At 40.9% G+C, this 14,047-nt stretch overlaps 1 protein-coding gene across 3 annotated transcripts in view; it reads left to right on the top strand.

Annotated features, from left to right (window-relative positions):
- The window catches only part of SDHA (succinate dehydrogenase complex flavoprotein subunit A), a 35,559-nt gene extending 27,560 nt beyond the window's left edge, over nt 1-7,999 (top strand). For all 3 annotated transcript variants that reach the window (XM_079949564.1, XM_079949565.1, XM_079949567.1), the window contains 2 exons: nt 6,666-6,779; nt 7,009-7,999. In XM_079949564.1, the coding sequence (XP_079805690.1) occupies nt 6,666-6,779; nt 7,009-7,095 (201 nt within the window). In that variant the 3' untranslated portion in view covers nt 7,096-7,999. The remainder of the gene's footprint in view (nt 1-6,665; nt 6,780-7,008) is intronic.
- Nucleotides 8,000-14,047: the final 6,048 nt, after the last annotated feature.

Raw genomic sequence — 14,047 nt, 5'->3', positions numbered from 1 at the left:
CCAGAGTATTGGAGGATATAGTTATACATTTGATATTTGGTTCCTCTCTTCTCTCCTTTTTTTGGACCCTTGGTTTGTGGGACCTTTGGCGATTTTCTCAGGACTTCAGGACATTGGGCTGCTTTTTGTTTTTTGGGGTTTTTTTTTTTGGGGGGGGTTGTTGTTTTTCTTATTTTTTCCCCGATTTGTATAACCTGATATTGGATTAAGCCAGCAAGTGGCTGAAGAACACAGACCTGAGGAGGTAGAAGCTAAGTAAAAATCTAGCCCTCCCTCTTTTCCACCTGTGGAACCCCAAATGTGTGGACATCATTGAATTGTGCAGCAGAGACTGGGCTCACCTCTTATCTTCCTATTTAGTGATAAATTTTCTCTTTGAGAACTACTTTGATATCTTCACTCCTCTCTTAGCTGGAGAGACCTTTTTGGGGGGCTTAACTCTTAAATAATAATTAAGGTATCCTAGTAAAAAGTTAGAACTGGACTAACCTGCCTAAACTGGCTGAAGTTTAAATAGAAAGAAGGAAAAAGAGCCCCCACATAAGACAAAATTAGATAAAAGTTAAATCTCTGCTGCTGTTCTTATCATCGGTTGGTTGCTTTGTTGATCTTGTTTGGTTTTGATATTGTTTATTCTGTTTTTTTATTTCTCTTATTATAAAAGCCTTATAGCAAGTTCGATAGGACATTGAAACTATCTAAGCTAATTTATCAATATAAATGAATTTATTGGAATTTAAAGTGTCTGAAGACGAGCCTGATCTATTATAAGTATAGAGTTGACTTTCTTACATTCCTTCTGAATGATTAAAGGAGTGTTCGTGAATCCGCTGCTCGATAATTAATTAGACAGAATTCAGAGTGTGCGCCCCCTAGGGGAGAGTGTCTAAGAGAGTGTTTTTGAACTCATTGCTCGATAATTAATTAGATAGAGCTTAGAGTGTGCGCCCTTTAGGGGAGAGAATAAGTATTGTAGGAGATTTAATTTAAAACCAGTGAAAGAGAAAATGGCAGGGAAAGAAGGAAAAAAGGCAGGAGGAACACCATTGGAAAGGAAAACATCCCGACAAGAAGAGATAAAGAACTTAGACATCTTATGGTTAAAAATAAAAGAGGAGTTCAAACAGAGTGAAATACATATGGGAAAAAAACTAGGAGATGCATGAGTTAATAGATAAGAGAATAGAGGGTGCAGTTGGAGAACTGTCAAGCAAAATCAAAGACTTGGCAAGTCGGTCAAAGGCTATGGAGGAAACAAATAAAAAAATACAGAAAGAAATGAAAGAACAAAGAAAGGAGACAGACAGGATAAGGGATGAGATAGGAGAACTAAATAAAAACCAGGACCAAATCATAGACAATCTGGCGATGATCGATATGAAACAAAAACAATTAAATTTGAAATTTAGGGGAGTAGGTGAAGAGATAAATGAAAATATTAAGGAAAAAATTATCAAAGAGCTAGCGAAATGGTTAGAATTGAAAGAAGAAGAGGTTGCATATACGATGGAAAACGCTTTCAGAATTAAAATAAAGACAAAACAAGTGAAATTAAGGAAAATTGCAGGAGACTGCTTGGTTATCTTTAACTCGATAGAGATGAAAAATTTGATATTAAAAAGAAGCTATCAAAAAAAATTAGTCATTGACGGCAGACCAATCATCATCTTTAAAGAGATACCAACCAGACTCCTGCACAAAGGGAAGCTTATAAACAATTGGCAAATGTCCTAAAAAAGAACAATATACAATATAGATGGGAGTTCCCTGAAGGAATCTCCTTTTTTTACAAAGACAAAAGATTCAGGATCGCCGAGATGCAAGAAGTGAAGAAATTTCTGCGTAGATATGAGAAAGAGCTAGGAAGAATAGAAGAGAGATATGAAGGAAGAAACGAGGATACAGAGGAGAGAAGAAGGAAAAAAGAAAGAGGAAAGGACCAAGAAGAGAGAGGTGGAGGAGAGAAAGCAGACGAAGAAGAAGAAGAGGTAGTAGCAGAAGAGGTAGAAGAAGAAGAGGAGGAGAACAGAGAAAACAAAACCACTCGAATTTAAAACACTAATTATTTGTAGACTGAAAAGTAGTCATTATAATGAACTTAAAATTTCTGTCGTGGAATGTGAATGGTCTGAATGAAAAAACCAAAAGGAATAAAATTGTAAATGTGTTGAAAAGAAAGAAATTAGACGTAATCTGTTTACAGGAGACACACGTGTGTAAAAAACATAAACATATCCTGGTACATAAAAAGTTGGGAGTTGGGTTTATAAATTGCACAACGGAAAAGAAAAGAGGGGTGGCGATATATGTGAAAGAAAAATGGGACCCCAAAGTGATCTGTAGAGATAATGAAGGAAGGATCTTGGGAGTACAAATTAACTTCCAAGGTGAAAAGCTTAATGTGATAAACATATACGCCCCAAATTTGAACAAGCCAGAATTCTTTAAGAAACTGGAACAAATGCTATTGGAGTTGGAATCTAATAAGACGATCCTAATGGGAGACTTTAATGGAGTGCCGGAACCGGAATTAGATAAACAATTAGGAAAGGGGAAAAATAAACAAGGGAAGCTGCCAAAATCCTTTAAGAACTTGGAAGAAAATTTAGATTTAATAGACATTTGGAGACAAACATGCAATAGAGAAGCAATTCACCTTCTTCTCAGAACCGCATAAGAGTTGGAGTAGAATTGATCAAATCTGGGTCTCTAGAGAGTTTGCATTAAGAACTACAAATTGCGAAATTCACCCGAGAACTCTCTCGGACCATAACTCGGTTATATTGGAAATAAAAGGTAAATCACAGGGCGGTTTCAGATGGAGAATAAATGAATACCTATTAGAAAACGAGGAGGTTGTGGAAAAAGCCAAAACCACCTTAAAAGAATACTTTACCCTGAATCTCAATACTGGGACAAGTCTGGACATAGTCTGGGACGCTAGTAAAGCGGTTTTAAGAGGGTTTTTTATACAGCAAAACAGCTACAGGAGAAAAGTAAGAGAACAAAAGAAGGAGGAAATTCTCAATCAGATAAGAGAGTGTGAGAAAAAATTAATAACAAACCCCAATGATGATCAAAACAGGCAAACAACAAAAATGTTACAATCTCAATATTCAATGTTAACAAGTCAAGAAATAGAATGGAAAATCAAAGTAATGAAACAAAAATATTTCGAATCAGCAAACAAAACGGGCAAATTATTAGCATGGCAATTGAGAAGAAGGCAAGAACAAAGTGTAATAAATAAGATAAAAGTAGAAGAGCACTTGATTGAAGACCCAAAAGAAATAAAAGAGAATTTCCTCAAATTCTATGAGAAGCTGTATAAAAAAGAAGAGAAAGGAATAGCCCAAATAGTAAAATATTTAGAAGACTATAGTGGGAAGACCATAACAGATGAAGAAAGATACCAATTAAATAATCCCATAAAAATAGAAGAGATCCAGGAGGCAATAAAGAAGATGAAACCAGGAAAAGCCCCAGGACCGGACGGATTATCAGCCAAATACTATAAAGTATTAGAACACCAATTAACACCAGTGCTATGTGACACCATGAATAAGATATTGAAAGGAGGAAAGATTCCAGAGTCCTGGAAAGAGGCTTATATAACGATGATCCCTAAACCAGATATGGACAAACTGAATATTAAGAACTATAGACCGATATCACTATTAAATAATGATTATAAAATCTTCGCAAAGGTGTTGGCAAGCAGACTTAAGAAATGTCTAGTAAATTTAAAACATAAAGATCAGGCAGGATTTCTTCCAAATAGGCAACTTAGAGATAGCGTAAGGCACGCTATAAACATTATTGAGTACTTGGAATGTAAGAATGAGATACCCGCGGCGCTGATTTTTATCGATGCTGAAAAGGCATTTGATAACGTTTCTTGGCAGTTCCTATTGAAGAGCATGGAAAAAGCGGGGCTAGAGGGCGAGTTCATGAACGGAATAAGAGCAATATACTCGAAACAATCTGCAAAACTGATTATAAATAATAACTTAACAAACTCATTTAAAATTGAAAAAGGAACAAGGCAGGGTTGCCCTCTATCCCCGCTTCTATTTATTATGGCACTAGAGGTAATCACAAATAAAATAAGAGTAACATCAGAGATCCGTGGGATCAAAATAGGAACAAAGGAGTATAAGTTAAAAGCGTATGCCGACGACTTGATGCTATGCCTGGAAAACCCACAAGAAAGTGTTGGTAAGGCCTTGGAGATGTTAGAAGAATTTGGTAAGGTATCTGGTTTCAAATTGAATAAATTAAAGACCAAAATTTTAAAGAAGAATTTGCAAAAGGATGAAAATGAAAAGCTAGAATTACAGTATGGAATTAAAGTGGCAAAAAAAATAAAGTATCTGGGAATTTGGTTAACTACTAAAAATATAAACTTGATTCAAGACAACTACCTTACGACATGGAAGCAGATTAAGAAAGACCTGGACACCTGGAGCAGAGTGAAACTCTCGTGGATGGGAAGGATGGCGGCAATAAAAATGAACTTACTTCCAAGAATGCTGTTTTTGTTTCAAAACATCCCCGTGATCAGAGGCTCTAAAATGTTTACAGATTGGCAAAAAAACTCTTTCGAAATTCATATGGCAAGGAAAAAGGCCAAGAATTAGATTCAAACTTCTTACAGACCGGAAAGAAAGAGGGGGATTCTCGGTACCCAACCTAAAATTATATTTCGAGGCAGCCTGCCTTTGCTGGATCAAAGATTGGATCAATTTGGAAAATACTGACTACTTAGACCTCGAGGGGTTCGACAATAGGTTTGGCTGGCATGCCTACCTATGGCAAAACAAAGAAAAAGTACATAAAGGGTTTTCTAGTCATATTATTAGGGGGCCTCTATATGAAGTGTGGGAGAAGAATAAAAAACTCCTTGAATGGAAAACACCCTGGTGGCTATCACCAATCGATATTTCAGTGATCAAAAAAACCAATATGGAAGGAAAAAGGTTTACTTATGAGGACCTACTAATAAGATCAGAAAGTGGATGGAGGATGAGAACATATGAGGAGCTGAAAGAGAAATTAACAAGCTGGTTACAATTCCACCAAATAATATGGACGGAACATAAAAAAGTAGGGATGAATGAGAAGAAATCCAAATTTCAGATAGAAATAATAGAGGGTAAATCCAAATTATTATCTAAAATGTATGATATACTATTAGAATGGGACACCAAAGATGAGGAAATAAAGGAGGTCATGACAAGATGGGCAATGGATCTGGGATATAATATAGAGTATGATAAGTGGCTGAATTTATGGACTAGCGGAATGAAATTCACGGCATGTGTAACATTGAGGGAAAATTTAGAAAAGATGATGTACAGGTGGTACATTACCCCAGCAAAGCTAGGGAAAATGTACAAGACAGGGAATAAGTTTTGCTGGAAGTGTAAAACTAAAGAAGGTAATTTTTTCCACATGTGGTGGACATGCGACGAAATGAAGAAATACTGGGAATATATTTACAATGAGTTAAAAAAAATATTTAAATATACATTTCCCAAAAGACCAGAGGCTTTTCTTCTGGGAATAATTGGGGACGAAATTAAAAAAAGAAGATAAGACATTATTCCAGTATGCTACAGCTGCCGCTAGATTATTAATTGCCCAAAATTGGAAAAGCCAAAGTATCCCACCAATTAGTGATTGGCAAACAAAGTTATTCGAATTTGTAGAACATGCAAAAATGACACAAAAAATTAGAAACCAAAAGAATACAAAGTTTATTAATGACTGGAATAAATTTATGATTTATATTGAAGGGAATTACAAGAACCTAAAAACTATAGCAGGACTGATATAGATCTTACGATGTGCAAATCATTATAATTATCAACTGCAGGAGAAATAAACTATTCATATTAAGAAGCCTGAAACCGGGAGGGATGGAAGTCAATAGATGTGTAGAAGAATGATTAAAATACTTAAAGATATAAAGATATAAATGAGAAGACAAAGAAGCGTAATGGAAATCGACATTGTTTATACGTCATGTTTTGATATTTATTTAGTTTTCTTTTTTGTGTGTGTTGGGGTTTTTTACAACTGTTGTAACCGTTGATTTGTTTTTCTTTTTGGTGATCTAATGTGAAAATTAATAAAAAGAATTAAAAATATATATATATTTAATGCAGCATCTCTATATAATACAGTGGTACCTCAGGTTACATACACTTCAGGTTACAGACTCCGCTAACCCAGAAATAGTGCTTCAGGTTAAGAACTTTGCTTCAGGATGAGAACAGAAATCGTGCTCCAGCGGTGCGGCAGCAGCAGGAGGCCCCATTAGCTAAAGTGGTTCTTCAGGTTAAGTACAGTTTCAGGTTAAGAACAGACCTCCAGAACAAATTAAGTACTTAACCAGAGGTACCACTGTAAAAGATAAGGCAATGTGTGTCTACAGACACAACAAAAAAGCTGGTTTCACTGAGGAGGTAATGAAACCTAAGGAGTTGCACATTTGTAGAAGAATAGGTAGTGCTTCCATATTCAGTTCTAGCTCTTGTAAATTCCTAAAGAAACTAGAATGTTCTTTAATATTTAGGGCTGTTTGGTACGTGGCTGGTGTCATCTTCTGAGCAGAGCTTTGGGTTGTTGCCATTATCTCACTTTTACATTGTGTTGCTTAGGTAAGGATTGATGAATATGACTATTCCAAACCAATCCAAGGGCAGCAGAAGAAATCATTTGATCAGCACTGGAGAAAGCACACTCTCTCTTATGTAGATGTCAAGACTGGGAAGGTATGTGATCCCCCCCCACACCTTGGCCTTTGAAATTAGGAATCCTGTATATCCTGCATAGTGTGGGACTTGTTTTACAACTAAAAGAACTCAATTTAAAGAAATTTTGATTTCTCATTTGGATTGTAATGAGGTTGAATAATTTAAGTGCAAAATAATAAAGTTGTAGCTTGACTCTTTCTGTGCAGTCAGCTTTCTAACAAAGACAAACAACTGGTTTTTTTTCCAGGTTACTCTGGATTATAGGCCTGTAATCGACAAAACCCTCAATGAAGAAGACTGTGCAACAGTGCCACCAGCTATTCGTTCCTACTAGTGACTATCGTTGAGCTTCTTGTAAGTTTCCTGGTACAGAAGTGAACATCATGCAGCTTCCTACTAGACAACTGTAATGCATTAAGTCTGAGAGAATCTTCATTTGCAGCAGAATCCAGGAAGCTTAGTATACTGGCCCATTGCTTCATGTGTTAATATATCATGGCAATACAGAGCTCAGGCAGCAAAGTAATCTCATATTGTCTCTGCTTGAGTTTGTAGGTTTCTCTAAGTAGCTGGAGCTCTGCACGCAATTCATATGTATTACCTTTATTTTGACTGTGCAATTTTGTATTGACTTTCTTAGAGCGATACATTAAAAGAGTAAATGCAGTATGGTGGTTAAGAGAAACAGCAGCATTTATCCAATAGTTGGAAGTACTTACACCCAGTGAAATGAAAGGGTTTAAGTTCACTTAACTATTGGATTGTGCTCTTAGAACTTTATAAATCTCGACATTTTACAGTTCACATTACTTATTTAAATCACAGTTGCTGCAACTATAACTTGTGAACAGTGTCAAGCCTAAAGCAAATATCATTGCAGATCCATAACAGCTTGGTAGGACTTTTCTGTCTGTTGGCAGACACTAAAAATTTTAAGAATCTAGCTCTCTCTCCTTAAATATCTTTACCTAGGTGAATAATACACTGTTGAGAATTGAAAGTTGTATATCTGGCATTCTTTGTAAGGCATTCTTTGTTTGGAGTGTGTCTCTGAAAAGGGTCACAATGTATAGATGGATATTATTTCAGATGCTTCAGTACTGTCGTATCAGTATCATCTGAAAAATCTGAAACAAAAGTTTTCCCAACTGCTTTCCGATTTCATTGACAAGTGTGCATATTATGTATTTACTCTGTATTTGTAAAAATCCAGCACATTAAATAGGACAAGAATATAAGTACAGCGTGTGCCAGCACTGAAACAGTTCTATCAATTTCTCCATTAATGTTGTTGAACATGTGTGTGTTCTTGGATTTCACAGATTAATTTTTTGTAATTAGAATTTTAGCATATGCGGAGTAATTTCTTTCCAGAAGGCTTTTCTCCATGAGTAAGAATTCCAGATATCTTTAGTGCAAACATGCTTTTTATTCACCCCTGCCTCTCTGAAGATGTTTAAAAGGGGATGGAGTCCCCTTTTATGCAGAATCCAAGAATACCCCAGAAATAGTCGAACATAAATATTTTATACACACGTCTCTGGCTATACTTCCGGGTCATGTCGCCAGCATGACTAAGCCGCTTCTGGCGAACCAGAGCAGCGCTATTTACCTTCCCGCCGGAGTGGTACCTATTTATCTACTTGCACTTTGATGTGCTTTCGAACTGCTAGGTTGGCAGGAGCAGGGATCAAGCAACGGGAACTCAGCCCATTGCAGGGATTCGAACCGCCGACCTTCTGATCAGCAAGTCCTAGGCTCTGTGGTTTAACCCACAGCGCCACCCGCGTCTTAGTTCACAAATAAAAGCTTAAAATACAAAAATTCATGGGGAAATTATGAAAAAAGAGGCTTAATTGTATAAATTCCCAATACAGCCATGTATCGTGAAGTTTCTAATATTTGATGTTTCATTATACTTTTATATTTTGCTAGAAGCCACCCAGAGTGGCTGGGAAAACCCAGCCAGATGGGTGGAGTATAACAACAACAACAACAACAACAACAACAACTGTTGTTGTTAAAACTGCATACAACTTATAAGTGAGGTTTGCAACAACAACAACAACAACAACAACTGTTGTTGCTAAAACTGCATACAACTTATAAGTGAGGTTTGCTGTCTCTCTGGTATATACATCTAGGATGTATTGGAAAGCTTATCAAGCCCACTGACTGTTAGCCCTTTCTGCTGATTCGCATCAGGAAAAATGGTACAGCCACACTCCGCTTTGAACACACTGCAAGTGAATATGAGGCTCTTGGTAGCACACCGTTGGTGGTTTGTTACTCCTTCCTGCTGAAGGTTTTGGGCTAAAAAGAGAATGAATACCAGAAGTGAATGGCTGGCTACACAGATTATGTCTTCAGAAAAGGGTTGCAATCTTGTACCATGATGGACTACTGGCCAAAGAGAGGTTTCACACCACGAGGGCTGAGAAGAACATATTTGACTGATTGGTTTGGTACCCTCCCAAACACACTTTCTGAGATGCTTGCTCTGGAGAGAGAAAATGCTATATTTATAAATGGAGCATTTGCACCTATCTTTTATTTAAGCTATTTATACTGCATAATTAAAATTCAGAGTAAGACAATACCTTTTATGAAGATCCACCAAAATTTCACACTGTAGTGAGAGTTTCCCAGAACTTTTCCTCAGGCTGGATGTTACACAATGTTGGGTCGGTGGAGAAAGAGAAAATGGCTGGCTTTGTGTTTAAGTGATAAAACTGGGAGTTCTGTGCCACCCATTACCTCTGCCTTGTGGCGTCCATGTTACCCCCAATACTCCTCAACATCTACAAGAAACAGCTGGGGGAAGTCACTGAATATTTGGGATGTGTTGCCATCAATATGCTCATAGTACACACCTTTACCTTTCTTTTCCACCTACAACTCCCAGGGAGTCTTGTGAAACACCTGAAGGACCAGGTATACATCTTGGAACTGCTCTTGAACTCACTGCTGTCTGGAGAGGCACAGGTAGGGCAATAGCCAGTAGTGCAGCTCAGGCCTCATCTGGAGTGGTAGGACCTGGTCCTGGTTGCTCGTGCTCTCCTTGCCTTCAGATTGGACTGCTGCAATGCCCTTTATGTGAGGCAGCCTCTGAAAGCAGCTCAGAAACTAACTGGTGAAAAATACAACTGTTGGGATGCTAATGAGGGCCTGAAGGTTTGAACACATTTCTGTTGTTGTATTTCTAGGCCCAACTCAATGCATTTGTATTAATCTTTAAGGCCCTAAACCAGGCTTCCTCAAGCTCGGTCCTCCAGATGTTTCTGGCCTACAACTCCCATGAACCCTAGCTAGGATGATGGGAATTGTAGTCTCAAAACATCTGGAGGGCTAAGGTTGAGGAAGCCTGCCCTAAACAGTTTGGGACTGGGTTACCTAAAGGACTGTTTTCTCCTTTATGACTCCCATCTCTTGCAGGTGCGCAGTTAGCGCCAGTGCCTTCTGTCAAGAGTTTGGGTGTAATCACCGATGCCTCCCTTTCTATGGAGGTGCAGGTTGCAGCTACAACAAAGGCGGCATTTTTACATCTTTGCTGTGCAAAGCAGTTGGTCCCTTACCTCTCTCACCCTGATCTCGCCACTGTGATCCATGCGATGGTCACCTCCAGGCTTGATTATTGTAATTCGCTCCTTGAAGCTGACCCAGAAACTCCAGCGGGTGCAGAATGCCGTGGTAAGACTCCTTATGGGGTCTTCACTGCGGGATCACATTCATTCAGTGTTATACCAGCTTCACTGGCTCCCAGTGGAGTACAGGATCTGGTTTAAGGTGCTAGTTTTAACCTTTACAGCCCTATATGGCCTAGGACCCTCGTACCTACGGGAATGCCTCTCCTGATATGCACCCACGGAGGACCTTACAGTCTGCAAATAACAACAGCTTGGAGATACTAATCTCTCCCCTGAGAGATTAGGCTGGCCCGGCCTAGTGGAACGCTCTGCCACAAGAGATCAGGGCCCTGTGGGATTTGACATCTTTCCGCAGGGCCTGTAAGACGGAGTTGTTCAGCCAGGCCTTTGGTCAGGGCTCAGCCTGACTTCTCTTTTTGTATAAGAACTAGTATGAAAGAGGCCTCCCAGCATTCTCACAGGCCCATATAAGAACATCATAAACAGTTAAGCCTAATGAACATTTACTGTTCCCAAGCCTAATCCTGCGGAAAGCCATCTACCATATTTTTCGCCCTATAGCACACACTTCCTCCTCCAAAAATGAAGGGGAAATGTGTGTGCGTCCTATGGGGCGAATGCAGGCTCCTTGGCTTCAGCGATAGCAATGTGAAGCATAGGAAGCCTGCTTCGCATTGCTTTCGCTGAAACCAGAAGAGTCTTCTCTTTGAGGCTTGCGGTGGGGGAAAGCAGCGCTTGCCCCCATCGCCAGCCCCAGAGGATCGGGGGGCAGCGCGAAGGCGCGCTACGCCTTCCCGCTACTCTCCGACCCGGCTTTGAGGCTGGTGGTGGGGGAAAGCAGCGCTTCCCCCCATCGCCAGCCCCAGAGGATCGGGGGGCAGCGGGAAGGCGCGTGACCTTTAAAGAGCGTGCCGCTCTTGGGGGCTTTTCCCCAAGGAGGGAGAAGGGACTGACTGGCCGAGTCCGTCCCTTCTCCCTCCTGTGGGAGATGGGGGAATTCCCCCACCTCCCGCAAAAGCAGGCAAAAGCCGCGCGCTCTTCAAAGGGGCTGTGCGGCTTCTGCTGGCTTTTCTAGGAGGTAGGGGAATTCCCCCACCTCCCGCAGAAGCTGTCCACTCTTTAAAGGGGCTGTGCGGCTTCTGCTGGCTTTTCTAGGACGTAGGGGAATCCCCCCACCTCCCGCAGAAGCCCGCAGAAGCTGTGCACTCTTTAAAGGGGCTGTGCGGCATCTGCTGGCTTTTCTACGAGGTTGGGGAATTCCCCCACCTCATAGAAAAGCCCGCAGGAGCTGCGCAGCCTTTAAAGAGCGTGCCGCTCTTGGGGGCTTTTCCCCGAGGAGGGAGAAGGGACTGACTGGCCGTTTCAGTCCCTTCTCCCTCCTGGTCGAAAAGCCGGCAGGAGTTGCGCGTGGCTCCTGTGGGCTTTTGCGGGAGGTTGGGGAATTCCGCCACCTCCCACAAAACAGGAAGTAGGTATTGGAGTAGCGCTGCCCCCAGAGCTGCGGGGGGGGGGGATCATATTTTTTCCTTGATTCCCCCCCCCCCCGAAAACTAGGTGTGCCCTATGGGCCGGTGCGCCCTATAGGGCGAAAAATACGGTAATTAGATTTTAATTTGATCCTGGCTTATTTTTAGGAGGTAATTTTTGTTTGATTTTATACCAGTGATATATATTTGATGGAAGCCGCCCTGAGCCCAGTCTTGGCCAGAGAGGGCAGGATACAAATAAAAGATGATGATGATGATGATGATGATGATGATCATGTAAGATTGAGGTCCTACTTGATATGCTAGCTGGTAAGATCTGTTAGGTTCCAGTTGTTGAGCACTCTTCCAGTTAACATTTGCTTGGCCCCTTCCATTCTGGCATTCAGTAAGTCCTTAAAATTATTTTTACCACTGCCCTTCCTTAAGATAGCTTTGGTAATCCAATTCAGTATCTCTCATGCACCTACTTCTTGTCTGTATTTACTCTGTGCTTCATACCCTGCCTAGGGTTCTGTTGTTTCATTTCTTTCTGGATATTGGTTTGAGAGCTTGGCTCTGAAAAGCAACCAGTGGAGCAAATAAAAATAAAATGGAATTAAAACCTGTGTTGGTCTCTGTCGTAAGATGAAATATGGGAAGAGGCAGCAGACTCCCATAAGAACAAGGCTGCAAATCTAGTCATTTACCTGGGCATAAACCCTGTTGAACTCAATTGTGATTTCCTGCTCAAACAGGCAAATGATTGCAGTGATGGTTGCTTATACAGCAGCCTTTATTTTTATTTTTTATTTCATAAAATTTATACATCACTTGATTGTAAAAAACAACAACCTCAAAGGAGTTTACAAAAAGATAAATCGAGAAAAAAACAATACATTGAAACATACAAAAAGCAAAAATTACTAAAACATTAAACTACACCTCAGGCATCTGTGTAGACTTTCAGGTGCCAAAAAGTGTACAGTGAAGCGTACAGTGCTGGATTTCAATAGGCAGGGAGTTCCAAAGTGCAGGTGCTGCAAATGCAGAACTGGTGTTCTGTGGCACCTGCAGCAGTGCCAGTTCTGCCAATCAAAGTGGGCACATGGGGTAAGGTAGTTGATTAACTTTAGGCATAGTGAACAAGTTAAAATGCCTTTTTACTATTTTCTGCCATGTTGGGATCTGAACTCAACTACAAGTTATTATTTAATTAATTTGTTAGTTGCTTTATTATTGTTGTTTATTGAATTCATTATTTATTGAATTTCCGGAGGTCTCAGGGCGGCTTTATCTTCCCCGGGGAACCCAATGCGATTTAACAATTGGTAACGGTAAAGGACCCCTGGATGGCTAAGTCCAGTCAAAGGCGACTATGGGGTTATGACGCTCATCTCGTTTCAGGCTGAGGGAGACGGCATTTGTCCACAGACGGCTTTCTGGGTCATGTGGCCAGCAGGACTTCTGGTGCAACAAACACCGTGAGAGAAATCAGGGTGCACAGAAACACTGTTTAGCTTCCCACCACAGTGGTACATCTATTTATCTACTTGCGCTGGTGTGCTTTTGAACTGCTAGGCTGGCAAAAGCTGGGCAGAAGAACCAGAGCTCACACCCCTCATGCACACATTCGAGCCGCCAACCTTCTGATCAGCAAGCCCAAGAGGCTCAGTGGTTTAGACCAGTGTTTCCCAACCTTGGGCCTCCAGCTGTTTTTTTGGACTACAACTCCCATCATCCCTAGCTAGCAAGACCAGTGGTCAGGGATGATGGGAATTGTAGTTCAAAAACAGCTTTAGACCACAGCGCCACCAGCATCCCAAAGAAGTGTTCCCTGACCGGGAATCGAACCCGGGTCGCAGCGGTGAGAGCGCCGAATCCTAAGCACTAGACCACCAGGGAATTTGTGACAGGCTGGCAGACAGGAGGGAGCGCTGCAGAAAAGCTGCGAGAATCGCTCCCGCGCCTGCTCATTGCAGCTGGCGCCTCGCGAAGCCGCTGTCTCATTGGCTGTCCTCGTCGAAGTCCGCCCCTTTTGCTTTTTTTTTTTTTTTAGAGCCCTGGTCCGTTTCCTTGATTGGCTCGCGCAGGGCGAAACCCTCCCTTTCCTTCCACTCCATTGGCTGCATCTCCGCCCACTCCGTCCTTCCCCTCCCCGCTCCTGCCTCCCTCC

This window comes from Podarcis cretensis, assembly GCF_951804945.1.
Source record: "Podarcis cretensis genome assembly, chromosome: 13".
NCBI lineage: Eukaryota > Metazoa > Chordata > Lepidosauria > Squamata > Lacertidae > Podarcis > Podarcis cretensis.
The sequence above is the reverse complement of the archived record's forward strand: the minus strand, read 5'-3'. Positions and strand labels throughout refer to the sequence as shown.